General features: G+C 46.9%; 1 protein-coding gene across 1 annotated transcript in view; it reads right to left on the bottom strand.

The window, feature by feature from the left end:
* IGFN1 (immunoglobulin like and fibronectin type III domain containing 1) overlaps nucleotides 1-23,149 on the bottom strand; it is a 33,017-nt gene extending 9,868 nt beyond the window's left edge. Inside the window, 17 exon segments of the mRNA XM_050322762.1 lie at nucleotides 91-387; nucleotides 1,202-1,343; nucleotides 2,297-2,421; nucleotides 3,610-5,695; nucleotides 5,697-5,899; nucleotides 5,902-7,137; nucleotides 8,775-9,047; nucleotides 9,666-9,837; nucleotides 11,607-11,720; nucleotides 12,251-12,425; nucleotides 13,105-13,150; nucleotides 13,742-13,789; nucleotides 14,527-14,626; nucleotides 15,188-15,327; nucleotides 17,625-17,747; nucleotides 18,224-18,292; nucleotides 23,091-23,149. Coding sequence (XP_050178719.1) covers nucleotides 91-387; nucleotides 1,202-1,343; nucleotides 2,297-2,421; nucleotides 3,610-5,695; nucleotides 5,697-5,899; nucleotides 5,902-7,137; nucleotides 8,775-9,047; nucleotides 9,666-9,837; nucleotides 11,607-11,720; nucleotides 12,251-12,425; nucleotides 13,105-13,150; nucleotides 13,742-13,789; nucleotides 14,527-14,626; nucleotides 15,188-15,327; nucleotides 17,625-17,747; nucleotides 18,224-18,242 — 5,299 coding nt within the window. The 5' untranslated portion in view covers nucleotides 18,243-18,292; nucleotides 23,091-23,149.
* Nucleotides 23,150-24,142: the final 993 nt, after the last annotated feature.

The raw sequence follows: 24,142 nt of genomic DNA, 5'->3' as shown, positions 1-24,142 counted from the left end.
CTTGGAATACCCTGTAGCTCCAAATAAGATTGTCACCAGTGTCAATGGGTTCCCTGCCTAAGCTCAACAGTGGATTTACGGGGCTCTTACCTATGACCGTGAGCTTTAAGTTGATCTCCAGGACTCCACTGTCATTCTTCAGCCTGACCTTGTAATCCCCACGGTCCTTCCTCTCACAGCTGGGGATGGACAGCATGGTGTGAGTGTCTGTTTTATCCACACGGATCCTGGTGTCATCTGCCAGCTCCATCTTGTCCTTGAGCCACGTGGCCCTGATGGGCAGACGGCCCTCAAAGGGGATCCTGAGCTTCACTGGCTGCCCAGCCTTGGCCACCGTGGGAACACTGGTCAAGTTTTTGAGGAGAACTTTGTCAACCTGTGGAGGGTCTAATCAGGCAATACAAAGTCATTAAAAACCACAGTTCAAAGGGGGCAAAGCTTGGAGGGAAGGGCTCCCCTCAGGATGCTGCCAGTAACTCTTAGAATGTCATAACACTTGGACCTCTGCTCATTTCATGCTCAGAGATTTACAAACTTGTACTTTGCTACAGGATAATTATCACAAGGTTTTGTGGTATTACACTGTCCTTCCACTGGAGAAGGTTTCTCATTAGCAACACACTGAACACAAAGAATGAAGAACCTGTTCTGATAAAGTGTTATGTGCACCCCAAAATATTTGAGTTACCAATAGAAGCTATGTGGGAAGGCTCCCTAGTTAAATTTGTGAATGCAAAATGCACCAACCTGTACAAAACCCATCTCTCAGTTATCTTGAAATTCTTTATAATAAAGTTATCCATAAACAACTACTGGTCTCTGATAAAATATAATGGCCAGTCTTCACGAGTGAAGGATCCGGGGAAGGTCTTTACAACCTTCCAGCCTGCGCATTGGATTTTTTAGGTGAGACACAGTGTGCACGGAACTGAGCCCACCCTTTAATCCTAAGGTTCATCTGCCGGGGCCAAGCGAGCTTGGACGGTGGCAGCGAGGTCCTTAGGACGTAGGTGGGTTGCCTTTAAGGGCTAACGAGCTCCATCTGCCCAGGAGTGGCCCTGACCGGGAATCGAACCCGGGTCTCCGCGGTGATAGCGCCGCGCCTTTACCACTAGACCACCAGGGGCTCTTCTGATAAAATATATTATATTTAAAGCCCATCAAGGTTCACATGCTGCATTGGTGGTTTGAATAGACTCACCTTCAACAAAAATTGAAGCTTCAGTTTTCACATCTCCACCTTCAAACCTGTACTTCCCAGCATGAATATCTTCAGCTTTGTTAATAATTAGTTTGTGGACTAGACCTTTCTTTTCAAACACGACTCCTTGCATGCTTGTCAACTACAAGGTAAAGGACAGAGACCCATTCTTTGAGAAGAAAAGGGGAAAAAAGCAATCCAAACTGAAACTGAGATAAGCATTATCAACATACTCCCCACGGAGACCTCGGTTTTTTTCAAAGATCAATTAAAATAAATGTTAGTTCAACCTCCAAGCTCTCTCTTTCTGTTCTTAATGACAAAACTTTTGATCAATGCTTGAGTATGAAACCTCAGAAGTCCTACAGTATCATCTGGATCCCACAGCTGAAATTACTTTTCAGTGTTCTTTAGGAACATAGCATATGTTACAAAGGATATAGAATATATCTATAGGATATAGATGTGTGGTGGTGGTGGTGATGGGTTCAAGGTTGGAATTGATGGTTTTAGAGGTCTTTTCCAACCTAAACAACCCTATAATTCTGTATGATGTCTGTGCTTGACCTTAAGCACTAATTTGAACAAGGACTCTTCATGTTATCCCTGCCTGAAAGATCCTTTGAAGATTTTTTCCTTGGTTTTGGCATTTCTCTCTCATTCATCCAGGAAAAGAAGAAGAGTTGCATTGTAAGGAAGTGACCACATCATCTCCATCCCTGACATAGAATGGAAAACACAAAGCTGCCTGTTGTCAGCAAGAATGGGAATGCCTTGTAGCAGGAAGGGGGAGAAATCTTTCTGGGTTTCTATCAAGAAAGAGATATCCCACCCCTATAAGTGTTGGACAGGACTTGGAGCAACCTGGTCTAGTGGAAGGTGTCCCTTCCCCTGGCAGGGGGATGGGAACAAGATGGTCTTTGAAGTCCCCTCCAACCCAAACCATTCTGGGATTCTGTGAGCCTGTGAATCCTTTCAGGACCACAGTCAGGCTGCAGCAGATGGCAAAGGACACCTTGACATGATACTTAGGAAGTAAAGCCAGAGCGCAGAGCATTGCTAACCAAAGAAAACAATGAGTGGAAGGACACCCACCTTTAGCCCATCTTTAAACCAGGTTCCTGTCACATCATCTTTGCTGACAGTGCAGGACAGCTCAGCTGGTTCCCCCTTCACCACCCGGACCGTCGCCAGCTGCTTGTTGAGGTAACACCGTGGTACTGAGCAGTCACAGGGGAAAATGGTGAGAACATGAAAGTGGATGTGCATATAAAGAAAAAAGAGAGCTTTTTAAAATCTATATCCTGTGGTCATGACAGGCCTTTGTGCCCCCACACTGTAACTACCTGGGTACACTCAGAAGGGATGTGCCAGGTGGCCTGTACATGATACAGTCCTACCATCAACCCATGGGCAACTGATTCATCACAAATCATATTATTCAGATATGGATTTGCTGGTTTATGTCTATGCTAATTGTCTTGGCTTCCTCTACAGCCAGTGGGGAAAAAAAGGCTGTTCCAGGGTGTGGATATACTGCTTCATCATCCTCTTCCTCTGCACTGACCAGACAGAGGGCTGCCTGACCACATTCCCCCAAATAGCCCCGGGAATACTGTTCTCCACCCCTGTATTCCTCTTTCCTTTCCCAAGTTCTTCTCCATTAACAACCTTATCCCCTCTCTAATAAAACACCCCTTTAAGTCCAATTTGATTTTAGTTCCTTATTTATATTTTGTTTGCCTTGATAATTCCTAACTTGTCAGTAATCCCATTAGGTTATACATTTGAAATTCCTCATTTCTACAATTTTTACATCATCATCTTGCTAGAGGAGCCACAGGTCTTACTCAAACAATTGCAAACACTCCCTTTTTACTATATCAGCACCTTATTATTTATGATGTTACAAGAGAAAAGAGCTCTTTACATTATATATCCCAGTATAAGCAGGCACTTTACATTAGGCCCAATTAAAAAGAATCAAATAGAAGCAAAGAATTGTTCCCAGAAATTGGAAAACCACAGTTCTTTGCACTAGATGTTAGAAAAAATAATTTTAAATTAGCAACAAGTTTTAAATTACAACAATATCAAAGAAACACAATGATATTCCTTAAAATTTTATGGGAATCGGTTGGTTCCACGTGGATGTGAAACGTATATGAATGAACAGATGAGACCTGATTTAGATCATTTAAGCAAAGATCATTTAAATATTGAAGGCAATTTGATCAGAGCAAGTTGTGTAAGAAACAGCAAATCAGTGGGAGAATTAGGAAGGGATCACAACCAGATTTCTACACAGAAATCTATTTTTCTGACTAAAAATAAAATTCCATTCTTTGCAGGATCAAGAATGTGAGAATCCAAATGCAAAGTCATCAATGAACCACTGAACCACGAACCTTTGAGATCATCCAGGCAAGACCGTTTTTTTTGGGCCGTAATTTCCGTATTGTTCGGGAGATCCTTTGCTTTAATTCCCAAGTCAGGTTCCTCATTCCTCTGGCTTATTGGAGGAAGTCCACCAAAAAGACCTGACATCTGACCTTGACTCGGTGGACCTTGAAAAAAGCTATCTGAACTACTCCCATTAACAGGTTTGCTATGGGATTTACTCCCTGCCCCTCCAAAGGCAGAATTTTTGCCATAAAGGGAGCCCAACTGTCCTAAATCTCTACCCTCACCCTTGACATCTCCTTGACCTGACAGTGACTCTCTGTCATCAGCTGAACCTTGGTTCCCTAATCCTCTCACATCATTGGCAATGCCCTTTCCATATTGACCACCTGGTCCACCACCACCTCCCACACCTCCTTTACCAAGGAATGAATCCCTTTCATCCCCTCCCAACCTCCCAACGGCACCTGCACCAGCCCAGGCTCCAGCTGATCCCATGTCCTTGCCATAGGGAGTCCCAGCGCCCCACACTGCGGAGCCACCGACACCCCCACCTTCCATGGAAAAACCCTCTCCTCCTGCTCCACCTGGATATCCCAGAGCTCTGCACAGCCCACTGTCCCTGCCACGCTGAGATCCCATTGCTCCCTCATCTCCAAATGGAAAATGAGCAGCTCCTGCCACAGCCCCAGCTGGGAGACCATCCATTCCATAGGGAGAGCCAACTCCTGCACCAGCTGCACCACCAGCTCCAGCTGGAACACCATCCTTCCCATAGGGAGACACAACTCCTCCTGCACCAGCTGCACCACCAGCACCAGCTCCAGCTGGAACACCATCCTTCCCATAGGGAGACACAACTCCTCCTGCACCAGCTGCACCACCAGCTCCAGCTGGAACACCATCCTTCCCATAGGGAGACACAACTCCTCCTGCACCAGCTGCACCACCAGCTCCAGCTGGAACACCATCCTTCCCATAGGGAGACACAACTCCTCCTGCACCAGCTGCACCACCAGCACCAGCTCCAGCTGGAACACCATCCTTCCCATAGGGAGACACAACTCCTCCTGCACCAGCTGCACCACCAGCTCCAGCTGGAACACCATCCTTCCCATAGGGAGACACAACTCCTCCTGCACCAGCTGCACCACCAGCTCCAGCTCCAGCTGGAAGACCATCCTTCCCATAGGGAGAACCAACTCCTCCTGCACCAGCTGCACCACCAACACCAGCTCCAGCTGGAAGACCATCCTTTCCATAGGGAGAACCAACTGACCCTGCACCAGCACCACCAGCACCAGCCCCAGCTGGAAGACCATCCTTTCCATAGAGAGACCCAAATGGCCCTACACCAGCACCACCAACACCAGCACCACCAACACCTGCTCTAACTGGAAGACCATCCTTTCCATAGGGAGCTGCAACTCCCCCTGCACCAGCACCACCAGCCCCACCAACACCAGCTCCAACTGGGAGACCATCTTCTCCATAGGGAACCCCAACTGCCCCTGGACCAGCAGCAACAGCTGCTCCAACTGGAAGACCATCCTTTGCATAGTGAGACCCAAATTCCCCTGCACCAGCACCACCAGGACCAACACCAGCCCCAGCAGGGACCCCATCCTTTCCATATGGAGATCCAAATCCCCCTGCACCAGCAGCACTGGCTCCAGCTGGGAAACCATCAATTCCATATGGAGATCCAACACCTCCCAAACCACCACCTGGAGCTTCACCAATGCTTGGTCCAGCAGGGAGACCACCCTTTCCATAAGGAGCCCCAGCTCCCCCTGCACCACCAGCACCTGCTCCAGCTGAAAAACCGTCCATTCCATAAGGAGATCCAGCACCTCCAAAACCACCACCTGCAACTCCACCAGTGCCTGGACCAGGAGGGAGGACATCTTTTCCATATGGATACCCAAATCCCCCTGCACCAGCACCACCAGCACCACCAAGACCAGCTCCAGCTGGAAGACCATCCTTTCCATAGGGAAAACCAACTCCCCCTGAACCCTCAGCTACACCAGCAGCACCAACACCTGCTCCAAGTGGGAGACCATCCTTTCCATACAGAAGATCCAACACCTCCAAAGCCACCACCTTCAGCTCCACCAGCACCAGCCCCAGCTGGGAGACCATCCTTTCCATAGGGAGATCCAAATGCCCCTGCACCAGCACCTCCAACCCCTGCTCCAGCTGGGAGACCATCCTTCCCATAAGGAGCCCCAAATCCCCCTGCACCAGCACCTCCAACCCCTGCTCCAGCTGGGAGATCATCCTTTCCATAGGAGATCCAAATGCCCCTGCACCAGCACCACCAACCCCTGCACCAGCTGGGAGACCATCCTTTCCATAGGGAGATCCAAATGCCCCTGCACCAGCACCACCAACCCCTGCTCCAGCTGGGAGACCATCCTTTCCATAGGGAGATCCAAATGCCCCTGCACCTGAACCACCAACACCATCAGAACCTGCTCCCACTGGCCGACCATCTGGACCATAGAAAGCCTCCATTTCTCCTATAGAACTGCCACCTGCATGAGGTAGAGCCCCATCTCCACCTGAAAGCCCACCTGGACCATACAGTGAGCCAGACCTTCCCCCCTGACCTAACTGAGCACTGGCATGAGGTGTCAGGCTGTCCTTGTCATAAGGAGCCCCTGTTTGTCCCTCTCTGTTTATCCCTGCTCTGTTCATATCACCCACAGTTGGATCACCATCCTTGCCGTGGTGGGACCCCATTCTGCCTGCCATCTCAGCATCTGCAGCACTCCTCCATGCTCCAGCCCCTGGACCAGTCCTGCTGAACAAATCCCCCACACCATCTCCCACTCTGGCCGAATCAGGACCAAGTCCATCTGGTACAGAACTTCCATCAGTGGCACCAAATCTCCCAACACCCCCAAAGCCAGCTCTGTAGCTGGGGTCACCTAAATTCCCGTCTTTGTCATGCTGAGAGCCCAAACCTTCTCCATCATCCATGTCAATGTTACCAACACCCAGCACACCCTCGCCTCTGCCAGCCACAGAATTCCGTTCCCCTGCTCCTCCTACTCCATCACCAGGACCTTCTCTGCCTGTCACAAAGTCCTTGCCATGCACAGGCCTTAATCCACTTTTGCCTCCTAAGCCTTTTAATCCAAAGATACTGCCATCATTTGTCACTGAGTCTCCATCTAGATCTGCTCCAGAAAACTGTCCAGGCCCCATCCCTCCATTTATGTGGGTTTTGCGGAGCCCCTCTTTTCCCAAAAATATATGGCTTCCATCATCAGTATCCATGGAGTGGCCTTGGCTGCTGCCTTGGCCTCTGTCTTGGCTGCTGCCTTGACCCTTCCTGTACCAGCCAGTTTTTTCCATGCCAGTGTCCATGGGATGACTTTCATCACCAACACGTTCTTGGCGTTCTTGGCGCCGAAGTTTCCTCGCCCTTTCATTGTCTGCCATTGTTTCCTTCAGCCACTCTGATTTCTCTCTTTCAATTTTTTCAATTCCTTCTTCATCCTGTCTCTTCTTCCCTTTGGCATCTGTGTTGAAGTTGCATTGTTTGATTGGAGCAGATAGAATTAAGAGAAAAAGAGAGGGAAACAAATAACATATAGTCAATAGGTCACATACTGCATTAGTGGCCAAAGAAAATGTGTAAGCAATTTTATAAATTAATTTTAGGATACAGACACATAATACATTGGAATAAATTTAAATTCATTTCAAATCCTGATTTTTTTCAGTGTCACATTCAGACAATAAAAAGTTAATTAGAGACAATTATTTTTACTTAAAACACAACTTTTTTTGGTGGAAACACAGTTGTTATAATAAACAAACAAGATAAAACTGACAGAAAAACAAATTTCCAGCATGACAGGTCTGATTTACAGGGGCTTAGATTGTATCTGGAACTCATTAGTTCCTTTTGCCTTCTCTTTCCAGCCCTGGAGGAGTTACAGAATATTCCATGCACAGAAGAGCCATCAGTTCTCACCCTTGAACTGGGATCTCACTGCTATGGAGACACTTTGCACATCTGGCATCCAGCTGTTTTAGGGATGCTGAGGACTAAAGATTCCAGATCTGTGAACAACTTTGTATTAATTCCAGATTCAGGCTGTTGTGAGAGCAGGTCACTCACTGCTTTGATTTCCAGGCTGGATATCACTTAGCAGAGCATTAACAGCTCCATGAAATCCACAGGCAGTTTTGCTTTTTCAGAAACCTGCACTGTTCCAGAGAGGATCCCAAAGGAAACCAAAGTCAAAGCAAACCAGAGCAACCACCTTTCAGAAGCAAAGAAATTTGAGCCAGGTAACTGTTGATGTGCTGTGTTTCCCATCTTCCCAACTTCCTCTGAGCTCCTTCTAAACTGCCAGTTTGGACAGAAAAATAGTATCTAGCAAGATAATACTGAATAGTATTGATAGTATAGAATTCAGAGTATAGAACTGATAGTATAGAAAGCTCCCTGACCCCCTGCCTGCTATACTGTGGTCCAAGTGACAGCTTCCTCAAAAATACATGGTGAGATATGGAGCAGTTTTTGATAACTGAGAACATTGTAGATGTACAGCAATAAGCCAACAGGATTTGCCAGGATTAATTAAAAAGAAAAAAATTGGTCTCATTTGAAGAGGAAAGAGGGTCTAACCAGACCTTCATTTTCCCAAATAGAATTTAGAATCCCAGAATCCCGGAATGGTTTGGATTGGAAGGGACATTAAAGCTCATCCAGTCCCACCCCCTGCCATGGGCAGGGACACCTTCTGCTATTCCAGGTTGCTCCAACCTGGCCTTGGACACATCCAGGGATGGGGCAGCCACAGCTGCTCTGGGCAGTCTGTGCCAGGGCCTCCCACTCTCAAAGGGAAGAATTTCTTTCCAATATTGCATCTAACCTTGCCCTCTGTCACAATGAAGCCAGTCCCCATTGTCCTGTCTCTCCATCCCTTGTCCCTTGTCCCTCTCCAGCTCTCTTGGAGCCCCTTTAGGCCCTGGAAGGGTCTCTAAAGTCACCCCAGAGCCTGAACATCCCCAACTCTATCATCCGTGATTTAGGAACTAGAGGCTCAGCAATTAATTTCTCAGCATGGAAACATCTCCCTGGACAATCAGGCAGTGAGAGGAACATTACTGTGTTAACACCCTCCATCCACACCCCAGGACTCACACTCCACGAGGAGCCAGGCGCTGGAGGAGCCGTGCCCCACGTCCAGCGTGTACATGCCGTTGTCAGAGGGCACCACGTTCTTGACAATGAGCTGGTGGGTGAGGCCATCAGGTGTCACAGAGATCTGGTGCTTTTGGCCGGCCTCCAGGGCATGGGTCTTGTGCAGCCACACGGCGTCGTGGCAGGGCGTGCGCAGGACACAGCGGAACACGGCGTCGCCCTCCTCGGGACAGCGCACATCGCTGAGCGGCTGCTGGAACCTGGCAGGGATGGCTGCAACGGGAAAATCAGAGCTGTGGAAAGGCAACAGCTAGTTCTGTCCTCCCAGAAAAGCTTGTTGCAGCTGAGGGAAGAAAGAACGGACAGTTGTGATGCCCGTGAGCAATGGTTTAATGGGAAAAAGGAAACACCAAGGTGTGATCCTGTGACCAGTTCTGGAGGATGGACCAGCAGAAAAGTAGATGTTTGTGTTATTTTCTTCTGAGATGTTTATCCCATGCATCACTGATGTGCTGACAGTTTGGAGTCATCAATGTATTCCTGCAGCACAACACTCGTATTGAGTTATATCATTATTATTCTGAGCTTACAGAAGGAAACTGTAGCATGGGGAAGTTGAGGAACATGCTCACTGTCATCCACAAGTCAGAGCCAAACTGGTAGTTGAACCTAGACTTAGTCCTTTGGACTACAAATGCAGCACCTAAATCATATAATCACCCTCCTGCTCTTTTTTACCTATGCCATTCAGGGAGCCCTTATTTGGCAACACCAAGCCAGTCCTCTGTAGTTCTCAGGAGTTACTGCTGAGCTTTGCACTTGCTCCCAGATAAAATTTTCCAGCAAAAAAACTCCACTTTTTTTACACATACATAGAACTCAGCTTCTCACCTTCAGCATCCAGTTCAGTAGAGAAAACAGGGACGTCCTCCACCCTGACTTGGTACAAGCCTGCATCCTCTGGCTGCACATCATTGATGATGAAGTGGTACCTTCTCCCAATTCTCCTCAGGCAGTGCTTCCTGTACTCATCCCCCATCCCATAGCGGAGCCGCTGGCCATCCTGGGAAGAGGAGGAGCGTTCTCACAAAGGCAGTGCTCAACTGGTGCCAGGCATTTCACAGAATCAGAATCATAGAATATGCTGGGCTGGAAGGGACCCACAAGGATCATCCTGTCCAACCCTCAGCCCTGCACAGGCCCAGCCCCAAGAGTCACACCCTGTGCCCCAGAGCATCATCCAAACCCTCCTGCATCTCTGGCAGCCTTGGGGCTGTGCCCACTGCCCTGGGGAGCCTGTTCAGTGCCAACCACCCTCTGGGGGAAGAACCTTTCCCTGAGATCCAACCTGAGCCTGCCCTGACACAGCTCCAGCCATTCCCTGGGGGCTGTCCCTGGTCCCCCAGAGCAGAGCTCAGTCCTGCCCCTCCTCTGCCCCTGCCCAGGCAGTTGGAACTGCAGGGAGGTCTCCCCTCAGTCTCCTCTGCTCCAGCTGAACACACCAAGTGCCCTCAGTGTTCTCACACGGCTCCCCTCAAGGCTCTTCTCCATCTTCATGTCCCTCCTTTGGACACTCTCTAATGGTTTCATAACTTCCTTACATTGTTGTGACCAAAACTGCCACAGTATTCCATGTGAGGCCGCCCCAGAGCAGAGCACAAATCAGGGCAAATTGGTGCTACAATCACCTTGTTGATACAAATGAGTAACTACAGAGAAGTCTCCACTCTGTTACTGCTTACAGTGGTCAGGGTTCATTGCTTATGCAACATCTGTGCAGAAAGTCCTGCCCAGGACAGACCACCAGACTCTCAAACTGGGCAAAACAGCAGCTCTTTGCTGGCCCACATAAGGGTTTGAGGCTTAACTAATGCACGGTTACTGTAACTTCAAAGACAAAGTGCTTTCTTTGCTTAGATTTCAGCATCCTCCCAGTTGTAGAAGCAGGAGAGTTCACTTTCTGGAACACAACTGGTTTACATTCTCCACATTGTGGCTCACAGACTTCATGTCATACCTTTGACTCGGAAGTTCATAGTTAGTCTGACCTCTTCAATGAATCCTGATTTCCCCTGTATTAGAGCCACTAACCACAGTTTGACTGAAATTTAACTTCCAGAAACACATCCACAGCACTGAGCACCTGGGGGTCACATCAGAGGAACTACACATCTAAATGGGATATTTTACTTCCTTGAGAGTTTCTTTCACAGAAGTGAGTTATAGTGGAATACCTTGAGAAAGGGAATAAAATTTATATGAAACTGCAGGATTTCTGCAGCCTGAAAGACTCTGTTAGGATAAGGGGTGATGGTTTTAAACTGAAGGAGGGTCAATTTAGATCAGATATAAGAAAGTAGCTTTTTACAGTGAGGATGGTGAGGCCCTGGCACAGGTTGCCCAGAGAAGCTGTGGCTGCTCCATCCCTGGAAGTGCCCAGCGCCAGGTTGGACGGGGTTTGGGACAGTGGGATGGTGGAAGGTGTCCCTGCCTATGGCAGGGGCTGGACTAGTTGGCCTTTTAAAGGTCCCTTCCAACTCAAACTGCTCCATGAATTTCCTCTTACTGGAAGAGCCCTTGACAAGGATGTCAGTAATTGACTGTGTGCCCTGTACTTGGATTTACAAATCCCAGGGGATATTCACCACCAAAGACTACACACACCAACACTCCTCCCTAACCCAGCAAGGACTCTGGAAAGGACAGACAATTTCATTTGCTCTCAGCCACTGCTCAGCAGATGAAGCATTTTCTGTAGAAGACTCCAGTGGCTGCTCTGAGTCAACTGCCCAAACTGCCCTGAGCTGCTGCCCAGCTCCTCTCCCCCCTCACCTTGAGCAGATACACGTTGCTGTTTTTATTTTTCAGCTCCATCTCCAGGCTGAATGTAGCGTTTCCCTCCTTGTTGACTCTGATGTGTTCAAAGTTTTTGATATTGTGAATTAACTGCAAAGAAAAATCAAAGAACCTTGTAAATTATAAAGCTGCCATGACTGAAGTTCTTAAGCTGTTGAAATAATGTGAAATCTACTTTTTATCTGCAGATAGAGCTACCTCTAATGTTATGTGTGCAGAAGATGTTTTTGTGAGCTTCCATGGTTTCCTCCTGTATACAAATTATATTGTACGTGCTGCCTCTTGGTCATTCACACAGTGTCCATGCAGGTTTCCACGTGCCCCTGTATGTCAAGGCCAATTTTGACTCTTGAGCATAGAACTTTTCAATTTGGGGTCCAAATTCTCATCAGAGGCAACTGAACCCCCCCTATGGTCAGTATCTCCTAAAATCTATGAACTGAATTTCAAAAAAGTCATCAGCATTTTCATCTGCAGGAGTACAGTGATAATTCTTTAAACATTGTCATAAATCACTCTCTCTCTGATAAGATTTTCATTTTAGGAGGATTTAGCCTGTTGTCAGAAGCTACTGAGGGCTCTGCAGTTTGTTAAAAATCAGTGATTTCAGTTTATTTTACCTCATCTTGTTCATTCTCTGTGTCCTTCCTCAGCTCCTGCAGCTTCCTCAGCATCCCACGGAAGTCAGCAATTCCATATTTAATACAGATTTTCTCATAGTCTCTCTTGTCTGCATGGAGCAACAGCTGCCACACGGCTTCTTTGTCCAGGGGTTTTGGTTTTGGTGCTACAACCCTTGGAACCAGGGAGGGAAAAAAAATCTAGATATTTTGACAGATAACAATACATCTTGTTTTTTCTATACTTGATTCTCTTTCATGTCTCTCCATCATTTCTGTAGTTCACTTGGCCCTGGAGGCGTAGGAAGAAAAGAATGGAGCTTCTCCAGAAGAGGTTTTCTGCATCTATACCGTAAATTAAATGATGACAGGGAACAACTGTCAACACTGTTACATTATCAGCAGAGTCACTGGCAGAGTTTGGAACAAAGACTGCACTGGCCAGAGATCATTCCCATCAGGCAATCTTTGGAGGTTCCCAGCTGGGAAGGGAAGAGATTGAGCCATGTACACCTGGCCAGGGAGCCAGGGCTCACCCTGATCATCCAGAACCACCAGGACATGAAGATTTGTCACTTGGCCAGGAAATAACTCGTGAGCTAAACACGGGAAAGCAGAGAAACATATCTTTTCAGTCAAAATCTGCAGAGGGACATTCCTCTCCAAATGAGGTTGGTGCCTGGTGTTTATCTCAGCCTCACAGGCAGTGCCAGCTTGTCCTGGGGTGTCTCTCCGTAGGGAGTCTCACCACAACTTTGGAAACAAGAAGTGTTGCCTTGCAGGTCTATGAAGTTGTCTCCTGTCATCAACAAACTTCCAGAAGTGTGACAATGGTCCTCACTATGGAGACTTACCTCTTCCTCAGCATCTTCTTAGAGTCCTGGAGTGTCTTCTTCAGCTCTGTTAGAGGGTGGGGGGAAACAACAAACATTCAGATACCCAGCACTGTAAAATACATCCCCAAAGAGAAGATAATGCAAAACAACCTCTGACAACAGCCCTTTCTGCTGTGCTCTGGTGATTTTTTTCACACTTTACAAACTGTCATGAAACTTGTAGTCAGTTCTCACTGCCAGACTCATCCTTTGAGTGCTAATAAAGTTCAGTGCTCCCTAAGGGGCTGTCCTCCAGTAACCCACTATTTTCCATATTAACATTTTTGATCCAGCTATGTTTGACATCCCGAAATCCTTCTCTAGCACTAATTAGAACAGCTCAAAGCCATGTTTAACATCATCACTTTACCTAAAGGTAAAGAGCAAGCAGAGATGACAGAACATCAGAGATTTATTAATCTTTTTCTTACTTTAGTCTTTACAGATTTGGGATAGTAATAATGTGGCAGAGTATTATTAATTATGCCTCCTCAATATAATATAATATAATATAATATAATATAATATAATATAATATAATATAATATAATATAATATAATATAATATAATATAATGATGTGATATTATAAAATATGATATATATCTTTCTCTTACCATCAGCAGCATGAACAGGAACATATTTTGCTTTCCTCTTAAAGCCAACTGACAGTTTATGAGAGAAAACAGAAGGAAAACAAGTCATGAGATGACCAAACAGCAGTAAACCAATGAATCATGAAACTTCAGTATCTGTTCCCAATGTAAGGGGAAACCCCAGTTTGGATTTTTGTCTATCTGACATTGATTCCCAGGAATCTCTATCTATAAATGTGATATTCCTATTGCAATTGACTCTGTGCTTACCGGATGCTCCACACAGAGGAAGAGAACACTTCTGCCCCATGAACTTTATGGTTTAAGCAAGGAGAGAAACATTAACATCTTGTTTTGGAGATGGGGAGCCACGGTGGAAGTGGCCAACTGCAGAGAGGTGCCTTCTAAACTTACTTTACAGGACACTTCCAACATAGTCCATCTTCTGCTCAAAGAGATTCCAAGAATATCAGTTATATTTGACCCACAAAATGCCCATTTCTCTCCACTGACTACAAAGGGAAGCAGGGGACTGATTTGTTCAGCAACATAAGGAAAGGATTGAGCCCAGTCAAATCCAGAGCAGCAAGTTTTCCTCCAGTGCAGTGACCACAATTCCACTTTCTTCTCCCTTGCCTTAAAGCTCCCAGTGCCACGGAGCCACCAAAGTCCTCCAGTCCTCAGTGAGGGGAATAACAGACCTTCCCAGGGAGGATACTCAGACAAAGCCTGGGGCACCCACCCCAGAGGAGCAAAGGCACTGTTTGGGACCACGGGGCCTCTGGAGCCCACCCTGTCAGCCCTACCTTGGATGATCCTGAGGCCAACAGAGCAGGAAGCTTCTCCATATTCATTGACAGCACAGCACCGGTACAAATCACTGTCATCCATGACCAGCTTTTTGATCTTCAAAAGGAGAACACAGGAATTGCTCACTGCCAGCACTGGGCTGGGGCTCAGTTCACGCCTTCAGCTTCTAACAAAGCAGCTACTCAAAGGCACCTCAGAGCTCTCTTCTGTTCCCAGAAGGGCTCTTAAAAGCTTTGTTTGCTTATATTTGTGTTATCTCAGATATGGGAAGATGTAGAATCACAGGATATGCTGAGTTGGAAGGGAGCCACAAGGATCATCCTGTCCAACCCTCAGCCCTGCACAGGCCCAGCCCTGCACAGACCCTGTGCCCCAGAGCATCATCCAAACCCTCCTGCAGCTCTGGCAGCCTTGGGGTGTGCCCACTGCCCTGGGGAGCCTGTTCAGTGCCAACCACCCTCTGGGGGAAGAACCTTTCCCTGAGATCCACCCTGAGCCTGCCCTGACACAGCTCCAGCCATTCCCTGGGGGCTGTCCCTGGTCCCCCCAGAGCAGAGCTCAGTCCTGCCCCTCCTCTGCCCCTCAGTCCACTGCAGGTTTTTCCTCCCCATTTCTCTCTCCGTGCCACAAGTCTTTTCTGTAATATTTGATCTTTACCTGCAGAATGAATTCATTTGTAGCACTATTGAAGGACATTTCGTATTTGGCAGGATCGTCCATCCCTTTTCGTGTGCGTGACCATTTCACCTCTGGGGTTGGGACACCTTTGACCACACCTCTGAAAATGGCATTTTTACCTTTGAAAAGAGGCAAGAAATTAGCTAAGATGGTCTTGAACATGAACAATCTTGAACTCTCATGCCAGGCCCCTAATGTTATCAATAGATTGATCTCCAGAGTGAGCCATCATCTGTTGTTTTGGGGCAGAAACATTCTTCAAAAATAATGATGGTTTTTATTTTGCACATCAGTAATTCAGGGTTTGTCTGTATTGAATCATAAAAGGCCTTTAAAATGTGGTGTTACCCTGTCAGATGTGGCTGCTGACATCTGTGATCATCTCTGCAGCCCTACAGCAAGTTCAGCTTGACCTGCCTTTGGCAGCTTGTACCACTGCCTGACAGCCTAAATCTATTCTCATCAAACATATATTCCCTATAAAATCCCATTGCTTCTCCGTTCTTTCAGACTACAGTGCCTTGTCTGCTGACCTGACACCACCTTGCACCCTGAACACAGCAGGCTCTGCTATTTGAAGAGGCAAGGAAGGGAGGAGAGGATGGGCTTCAGCTCCTTCATCCCTGCTCCCCTAAAACCTGGGTTTTCTGAGTACACAGAAATCTCCAACAGCTTCCCCACTGCCTACTACAAACATCTGCTTCCAAAAGGCTTCAAAAACATAGGAAACACTGGGGAACAACAAGTCAGAGAAGTGACTCATGTCATTAAGTGGAATAGAAATGGAGGTGAGTTATCCATGGACAGAGCTCAGGATGGAAATGATTATTGTCCTCCTTTTGCAATGGTTTTGGTCTTCAGGTGTCCAGCACTGTTAAAAGTCGTCCCCAGAAAGCCTTGCAGTATTTCCCATACCCTTCTTCAGTCACCACCAGCAACTTCTTCTATGGACTGAGGGATTCTTATCAAAAGGCATTTTCCAGCCTTTGAGATCAGAGTACTATTGTTAAAGTTTGATTCCAATTTATTGTCCCTATGTCATATTTTAGCCAATTTTGGCTGCACTTTTGCTTGTCATCTGTCACAGGCCACAGCTCCACAGCTGAAGGAGTCAGCTCCCCCATGCACTGAACACAATGAGGTGGTGATGATGTAAATGAAGATACTCATGGTGACTCTGCACAGAATTCAGTTTACAGTGACCAACCTGAACGCCCAAACATTTTGTACAGGAACTATGAGACACCTGCTGCAAATTAAATAACTTGGAAAATTCAGACAGGTGAAAATTCAGGCAGGTGAAAATTTAGTCAGGGGCCTTGGTTCATTCCTGAAACTCCAAGGTGGAGGAGGAGGAGAGGGGAAGTTCCACTAGAGGCCACTGTGTTCCTTCATAAAATATCAATGGCTTGTGAAAATCAACAGATGAGTGAGAAACACTGAATCCACAGTCCAGTATTGGGAGGGAAGAGGAACTACGTGATCTCCTCAGGCCATTCCACTCCAAATATATATATATATATATAGAGAGAGAGAGAGAGAGAGAGAGAGAGAGAGATCTGTCTCTGCAAGTGCAGAGAGACCACTGGGAGGCCTTTCATTGATGTTCAGTCTTGACTCATCAGCTGTTTTCCCTGTGCAAGATCCCTGTTGCTCCTTAAACAACACATGGAATCATCATAGAACCACAGAATGGTTGGGGACCTCAAAGCTCATCCCATTCACCCCTGCCATGGGCAGGGACACCTTCTACTATCCCAGGTTGCTCCAAGCCCCATCCAACCTGGCCTTGGACACTTCCAGGGATGGGGCAGCCACAGCTTCTCTGGGCAACCTGTGCCAGGGCCTGCCCACCCTCCCGGGAAAGAATTCCTCCCCAGTATCCCATCTAACCCTGCCCTCTGGCAGTGGGAAGCCATTCCCTTGTCCTGTCACTCCAAACCTTATCCAGCCCTCCTGGAGCCCCTTTAAGCATGGGAAAGCTGCTGTAGCCTAAATAGCACCGGCAGTCAGAATATCTTACTTCAAAAAGCAGTTAATTTTAGTGCTGAACACTCATAATACAAGTTAGTTCAACAGGGAAAAAAAAAAAAAAAAAAAAAACCACACCACAAATTTTTCAATGGGCTTCATCTTTTGCTGCAAAATACTTACTTTGAGAGCTTTGTGCAGAATTCACAGAATTTGTTGCCCACTTTAGGGGCCAGATTTTGGTCTTGCACATGCAAGGAGTCCTCTGTTAGTACTGATGGAATTTTCACCAGGGTAACAAAGACTTTGGCGAAACAACACTTTTTTTCTGGTCATGTCAAATCACTTTAGAAACTAGTTTGATTTGTGTTCATTGTTCCATGTAGGTGAGAGGTGGAGTCAAGCCTCCAGGTCGGTGGCTTTGCCTGTCTTTCAAGAATCTCACCTTCTTGAAGTGTCAGAGTGAGAGGTTTCCTCTCAAAGTCAGGTGTACTGCATCCTTTTGGAACATCATTCACAAACTGGGTGATAAGAACCCCTGGGATGGCAGATTTCTTGAAAGTTTTTGCTGGAAAGGCAAGAAAAAATACATTTAATTAATATTTGTTCTTCAGAAACAATTTCTCAGCCTGCAGAGAAGCAACTTCTCCTGTTCAGCCCCTCTTGGACTACAAAGGTCCCATCCATTCCAGTACAACAGGCTGGAAGGTGTGTCCCAAGGCTGGTGCATTAAGGTCTTGGCTTTGGAAAACTAGTGTCCAAGTGGGAAAATCTGCATTGAAGATCCTAATCCAGAGTCACCTCGGCTCACAGTTCTGGGGATAGTTTGGACAGGGGAAAGCTTTGCATCAGTCATTGTTCCAGATAACACTCCAAATCTGGCAGGACAAAGACCCTCTTGCCAAGGTCAGCAGCATCTGCTGGGTCACTTCCTGGTGTCCCTCCTTGAGGGGGTGAGACAGACACCCCCAAACCAGACAAGCAAGCTGGGATTATTCCCAGGGGAACCGCAGGGAGTTTCCAGAGCTGTGTCTGTTCTCTTACCTGTCTGGTGGCTGGTCATGATGCCCTGCTCAGCTTTCCGTGATCACCACAAACAGATTGGGGGTTCTCCTGGGAAAAGGACAAATCATTTCATTATTTACAGTTCACAAGGGAAGTGACAGCCCTTAACACTGCTCACTTTAGTGGCACAATTTGCCCTTCCTCACTCGCAGCCAAGTTGAGACAGACCCGCCAATCAACGTGTCTTCTCAGAACACATCACAGCACAGTGTTGAACCGACACAAACTGGGTAGGAGAATGACTAGAAGGGCTGAATGGGAAATATACACATCCAACAGCATCCCTCTGTCACCCCTTCCCTGTCCATGACACCTGGCTTTCCTCCAAACACCTCCTCTCGTGTTTCAGGCAAATATTACATCACATGGCACTCACATGGTGAGTTCTGATGGATGGCAAGAGCAGTTGCTGAGAAGAAAGCCACAGAAAGGGATGTCTAAACTGGGACATGAAGCAGAAGCACATCCTGATCTAAATTAGCTTGTTTAAATTAGCAACAGACCTGAGAGCAGACCAGAAGACTTTAGAAGGAAATGGTGAAGTGTGAGCTGGGCATTCAGTAGTTATTGTTATGGATCACTTGTGTGACCTTCTGCAAAAGGTGTCTCTTTCCTTGTATTTTAAACTGGACAATGTGTAATGTAACACATCCCTGTCCTGAAGGCAAACTGGGAAGGCAGATTCCTTGTCACATGAGAGATGTTCAGAAACTATAGAGTTACTGCAGCTCTGCAAGAGCAGTCAGATTAGATTCCCCTGTGGGATTGGTGCTGCTCTTTGTTACCCTCTGCACTCCCTCAGTCAAGAGAGGCACATAAGAACATGCAACTTCCATCAGTTTTAAAAGGCATGGGAACTTTGGGAGTACACCTACATCAGACATTCAGCCAGCTGAGAAGTGTCACTGGCACATGGTGAAAACACAGGGTTCAACCCCAGCACCTCGGCTCCGAGCTGCATTACCTGTGTGAAACTTGCTTTCAGCTAAAGGTAAAATCAGCTAAACTACTAAAAATAATGTGTGCTGTGTTCCTCATAGACAGGCCAAAGAAAGTGTCACTCACAGTATCACTCTGGGTCAAATTCTGAACCAAAATTTGATTTGCCATTACACAGCAGTTGCAAAGAGCCATAGGCACCTTCGCACAACAACTCACTGGCTCCACTGTTGCCTTAAAATAAACTCTTATTTTGGGGCTCTGCACACTACACAGATCTCATCAGTAATTAATATCACTCTTGAGACTCACTGACCTCAGTGGAAATGCACTGAGACAACAGACATGGGAGATGATCACGGGGCTGTGTGAGCACCATCCAGACCCTGTCCCCCCCTCTCCCTGTCCCCTCCCTGGCCTGTTGTGGGTGACTCCTGCTCTCCCCACCACAACAAGAGCTCCACATCTCACTTGTGTGCTTCTGTTTTGGCAGTTCCTTCTGTAAACCCTTGTAAACAGGGTTTTACAGTTACTTCTGTAAATCTTTGGGAGATGTTTTAGAACTCACAAATGAAGGGAATGAACAGCTTGTGTCAGGGAAAGACACAAAACTCAGATGAAAAGAAACTGATTCCAGGGCACCCTGCCCTGCCCTGGGCAGAGCTTTGCACAGTGAATGGCTGAGATTTCGAGAGGCTCTTGGTCACCCTCTTCTGATGGATTTAATTTGTCCTCCCAGCAAACATTATAATCCCCTATTGCCTCTTGTATCTCCCTTGTCACCTAAACATGTCACCACTCCTGGAGTTGGAATGCCTGATGCTTCCAACGTTCACCAAACAGGATTACCTGACACCAGCCTGCAGCAGCTTTCACTAAGCTCTAGTTATGTTGCACTTACATTTATTCTTTGCTACTCCCAACTTCTTCCCCTCCCCACTAGGCAATGGTGAAAAGCATCCACAATGAAACATGAACATGGTCCAAATTCTCAGCTCCAAAGCCACCAAGAAACTTATTGTTATCTTAAATTACCAAATGTTTCAAACCAGACCGTTGTTCTCAGCCCTGTGGGACTGTGGATATATGTTAACATAGTTCAAACCAATTGACAAATGGCTACATTCAAATCTGGTTTTGTAAAAAGCCCAAATATTAATATTTGGCACACGTCTGCATCTCTCAGTGCACAACATGCACTATGTGCACTATGTATAAACTGCTGCGTTTATAGGGTCTTAAATATTTCAGAAATTCACTTGGATTAAAGATAAGCTGCTGTGAGTCCTTAAACTGCTGTGAATTCCTGACTTCTGGAGAATGAGAATGAAGCATGTTAATGCCACACATTGATTGCACAGTTAAAATAACAGTGCCAGGACATGCAAGGGAACATTCCTTCAGTGTAATTAATCCAACCACATCACATTTTCTGGTGTCTTGTGTGTGAAATAAGGACCGGAAAATAACACATTGGTTGGCACAGACTCATCAAACCCTGCCCTTCTTGCTTTTAAAATTTCTACTCCCTTGTTACATGAATGCCCATGTTTGTGCTTTGACTTCAGTTCAAAATAGAAAAAGAAATCACAGGATTTTTAGAATGAGACAGCAAAAATGGTCATAGTGTAATTCATGTCTTCACTCAGAGATGCTTGAAACTTTGGTGTCCACATTAGGATGATTTATTCAGCGGAGACAGGTAAATGCTTCCCAGGGGGAATCACCCCTTTCCAGGTGAGTGCTGTTCACCAACACCCAGCACAACAGGGAGACATTGGAAGTAGCTCAACACTCTCACTCCTCTGGAAAACACATCACTGTTGTGCATTAGCCATGTTCAGGTACCCAAGACTTGGCCATTCCTCATCCCAGGCAGAATTCTGTCTGCTCTGCAGCTGCACAGACTTCTCCCTGGAGATGTGGCAAAGCTTCCATGGCTTTGGATGCAAAGCCAGAGCAAGCCCTTGGCTACTGACAATATTTAATGTACCAGAATAACCCAGCTTGCCTGGGTTATAACAACTCCTCCTTGGGTGGGAGGGCTGCCCTTCATCCTGTCTGTCCATCAGTCTGTCTGGATGAGCCAGAGCAAGAGCCCTTTCCCTGTGAGCCTGACTGGACACCAGTGCTGGGGCCATAAATCAGCGGAGTGAATAAGCAAAACGTTTGGGAGTCACAGGATTTGTACTAGTGGTGTCACAAGGAGTTATTTATGGGGTTCAGACAGTGGAATACACAGACAAGATGTGACATAATTGCTGGCAGGGACTGGTGAGCAAAATTAGACAAACCTGCAGGGAAATACTGAGCAATGAGAGGTTCACAGGGAGGTGGTGGGTCCAGAGGCACAGGATGTGCCACAGGCACTGCACAAGCACAGCACGTGTGGGGGACAAAGCCACTAACACAGGCCTAAATCAGCATTAATAACAAAGGAATCAGCAACAGATGCAGCATTCTATTGCATAGGATCATAGAATCATAAAATCAGAGAATCTCCTGAGCTGGAAGAGACCCTGAGGATCATCCAGTCCAATCCCTGGCCCTGCACAGGACAGCCCAACAATCCCACCCTGTCCAAACACTCCTTGAGCTCTGGCAGCCTTGGTGCTGTGCCCACTACCCTAGGGAGCCTGCTCAGTGCCAACCACCCTTGAGGGAACAACCTTTTCCTGAGATCCAGCCCAAACCTCCTCTGACCTCCTTTTCTCTTTGTATCTGTCTTTGAGTTTCTCTTTGAAATTCATAAAAATCAAGGCAGTCCTGACACAGCAAATGTTCTAAACAAAACACCAACCTGTTGTGTGCTCAGTCCCAAATTCCAACTGTGCTTTACCCTAGAGACCCAGATACTCACTGAGAAGAAGGATCTCTCACCTACATTTTCTCTTTTAGCTTTGGGTGGGCTTTCTGTGTTTATTTGTTAACTTGAAGCAATATTTTGAGCTTGAGTCTTCCCATTGCACATTTCTAAAGGACAATCCCCAAGCCCCTGGTTAGAACCACAGAACTGAAGAGCAGCAACAGCAGAAGTGAAAATTCATGAAAAGTTCTGAGCAGGTCACAGAGGGGGAACGTCACAAGCTCTCCAGTGATGAATGGAGGTGTTGTGCAGAGTGAGGAGGAATGCCCAGGGATCAGATTTTGTGTGACTTATCCCTTCAGTAAATCTATACTCACCCTGATCTTCTCCTCTGCCTCGGGGATTACAAATACAACGTAAGTGATTGCTCCTTCTGCCCATGAGCCATGTACACAAACACCAGATACTCTGCCCCCATTTATTTAGCAAAGTGGCAATGATACCAAAGGCCAAAAGGCAACACACACCATGTGTATTTTCTAAGGGGGTGAAAGCCAGCGGTGAGCAGGACGATGAATTCGTGCCCATTTGGTGAAGCAGGTCAGTCTGTTCCTTCCCATGTCCACAACACACCCAGTAATTCTTTTGTAACGCAGACATGTACTTTCACACACTCACTAGATTAAAAATGAGTATCACAGAGCTTATACAACAGAGTTTTACTGTCAGGAAGGAAAAATAACACCTCCCTACTTACTGTCCAAAGAAATGATGAATCCAAGATAAAAACCTTTAGGAACCTCAGTGTACCTGTGCCACAAGTTCAGTGTCAGCTCCATGGGACAGGTACAGGAGATCTTCAACAGCCTGCCATCTTCCTTGGGAAATCAGTGGATGCTACAGGAGCCCAGTGATACAAGAGCCCAACACTACAGGACCCCAATGCTACAGGAACCCCCTCCTGCCACAACATTCACGACCATTTTCAGACCTCCTGCGATGCAAAGCAATGTCCGCTGTGACAGTGAAGGTGGCACTTCGTGCTCCCAGCTCTGCATCAGCCCCACACGAATCTCAGTGGTGACACGACCATCTTGTTACCTTACAGGTTCTGAGATGATCCTGCTCAAAGTCGCTGCTGCGTCTCCTGGGACCGTGGTGGCTTTGTCTGGTGACTCAGAGTGCAGAGCTCTTCATAGCTGCCCCACAGGTCCCTTGGTCACAGATATTTAGTGATCTGTAGGAAAGAAGACACGTTCCTTATCAGCCTGTTGCAAATGTCACTAAATGGTAACAGACACAAATTCTTGTCCCTCTCCACTTCCCCAGAAGCTCAGACTGCACTCAGGAGCCGCTGATATCTCCAGGATGTCTCCACGCTGTGCTGTGAGCGCTTGTAGGGGGTTCGTTATAGCCCCACAGTCCCCCAGCCCCAGGGGTGGTGCCGTGGAGCCTCTGGCACGGCACGGAGGCGGCACTGGGCCAACCTGGCCAGATGCGACCATCAGTCAAGGCAATGCTGCAGCTCCAAATGCAAGACCTTGTGCCTCAAAAAAGGACACACATTTGTGCAGATCCAAGGGAAGGACAAACTGTACACACAGTTCTGTTGGACACACCACCAGAGGGGTTCTCAGAGGCCATGAGTTCTTAGGAGATCTCATAATCCCTTGGCAGAGATTATATAAACCAGTGGATTATTGCATTTGTGTTTGGGCCAGCCATGCCTGGGCTTGGCTTTCATCACTAGAGTCTCTCAGTTTGTGCTATTCCAAGAGGTCTGAAAGAAATCCAGTTCCTCCTGAAGGATCTTCACTGCTGCAGCCGAAAGACACCTCAATATTGGCTCATTTTGGCTTCCAACACAGCTGATCCCTTTCCCGAGAGCAGCCACTTATTCCACTAGGGCAGGGGGGCTGGAGCTAGATGATCTTTAAGGTCCCTTCCAACTCAAACCATCCTGTGATTTCCATGGACAGGTTTACCCTAGAAGTGCAAGTGCAGCACATTGTGCCCCCAAATCTTTTGCTACCAGTCTGCCTTTGCAACTTGTAAACCTTCCTTCTTCTTCCCAGGAAACTCCCCTAGAAGCAAAGGGACCTCTGTTTAGTTCCTGATGATAAAGTGATGGCCAGTCTGGGACTGAAGGCTCT

Source organism: Myiozetetes cayanensis, unplaced genomic scaffold (assembly GCF_022539395.1).
Source record: "Myiozetetes cayanensis isolate MyiCay16 unplaced genomic scaffold, myiCay2020 scf29, whole genome shotgun sequence".
Classification (NCBI taxonomy): Eukaryota; Metazoa; Chordata; class Aves; order Passeriformes; family Tyrannidae; genus Myiozetetes; species Myiozetetes cayanensis.
This window is presented reverse-complemented; position numbering and strand designations above follow the sequence as displayed.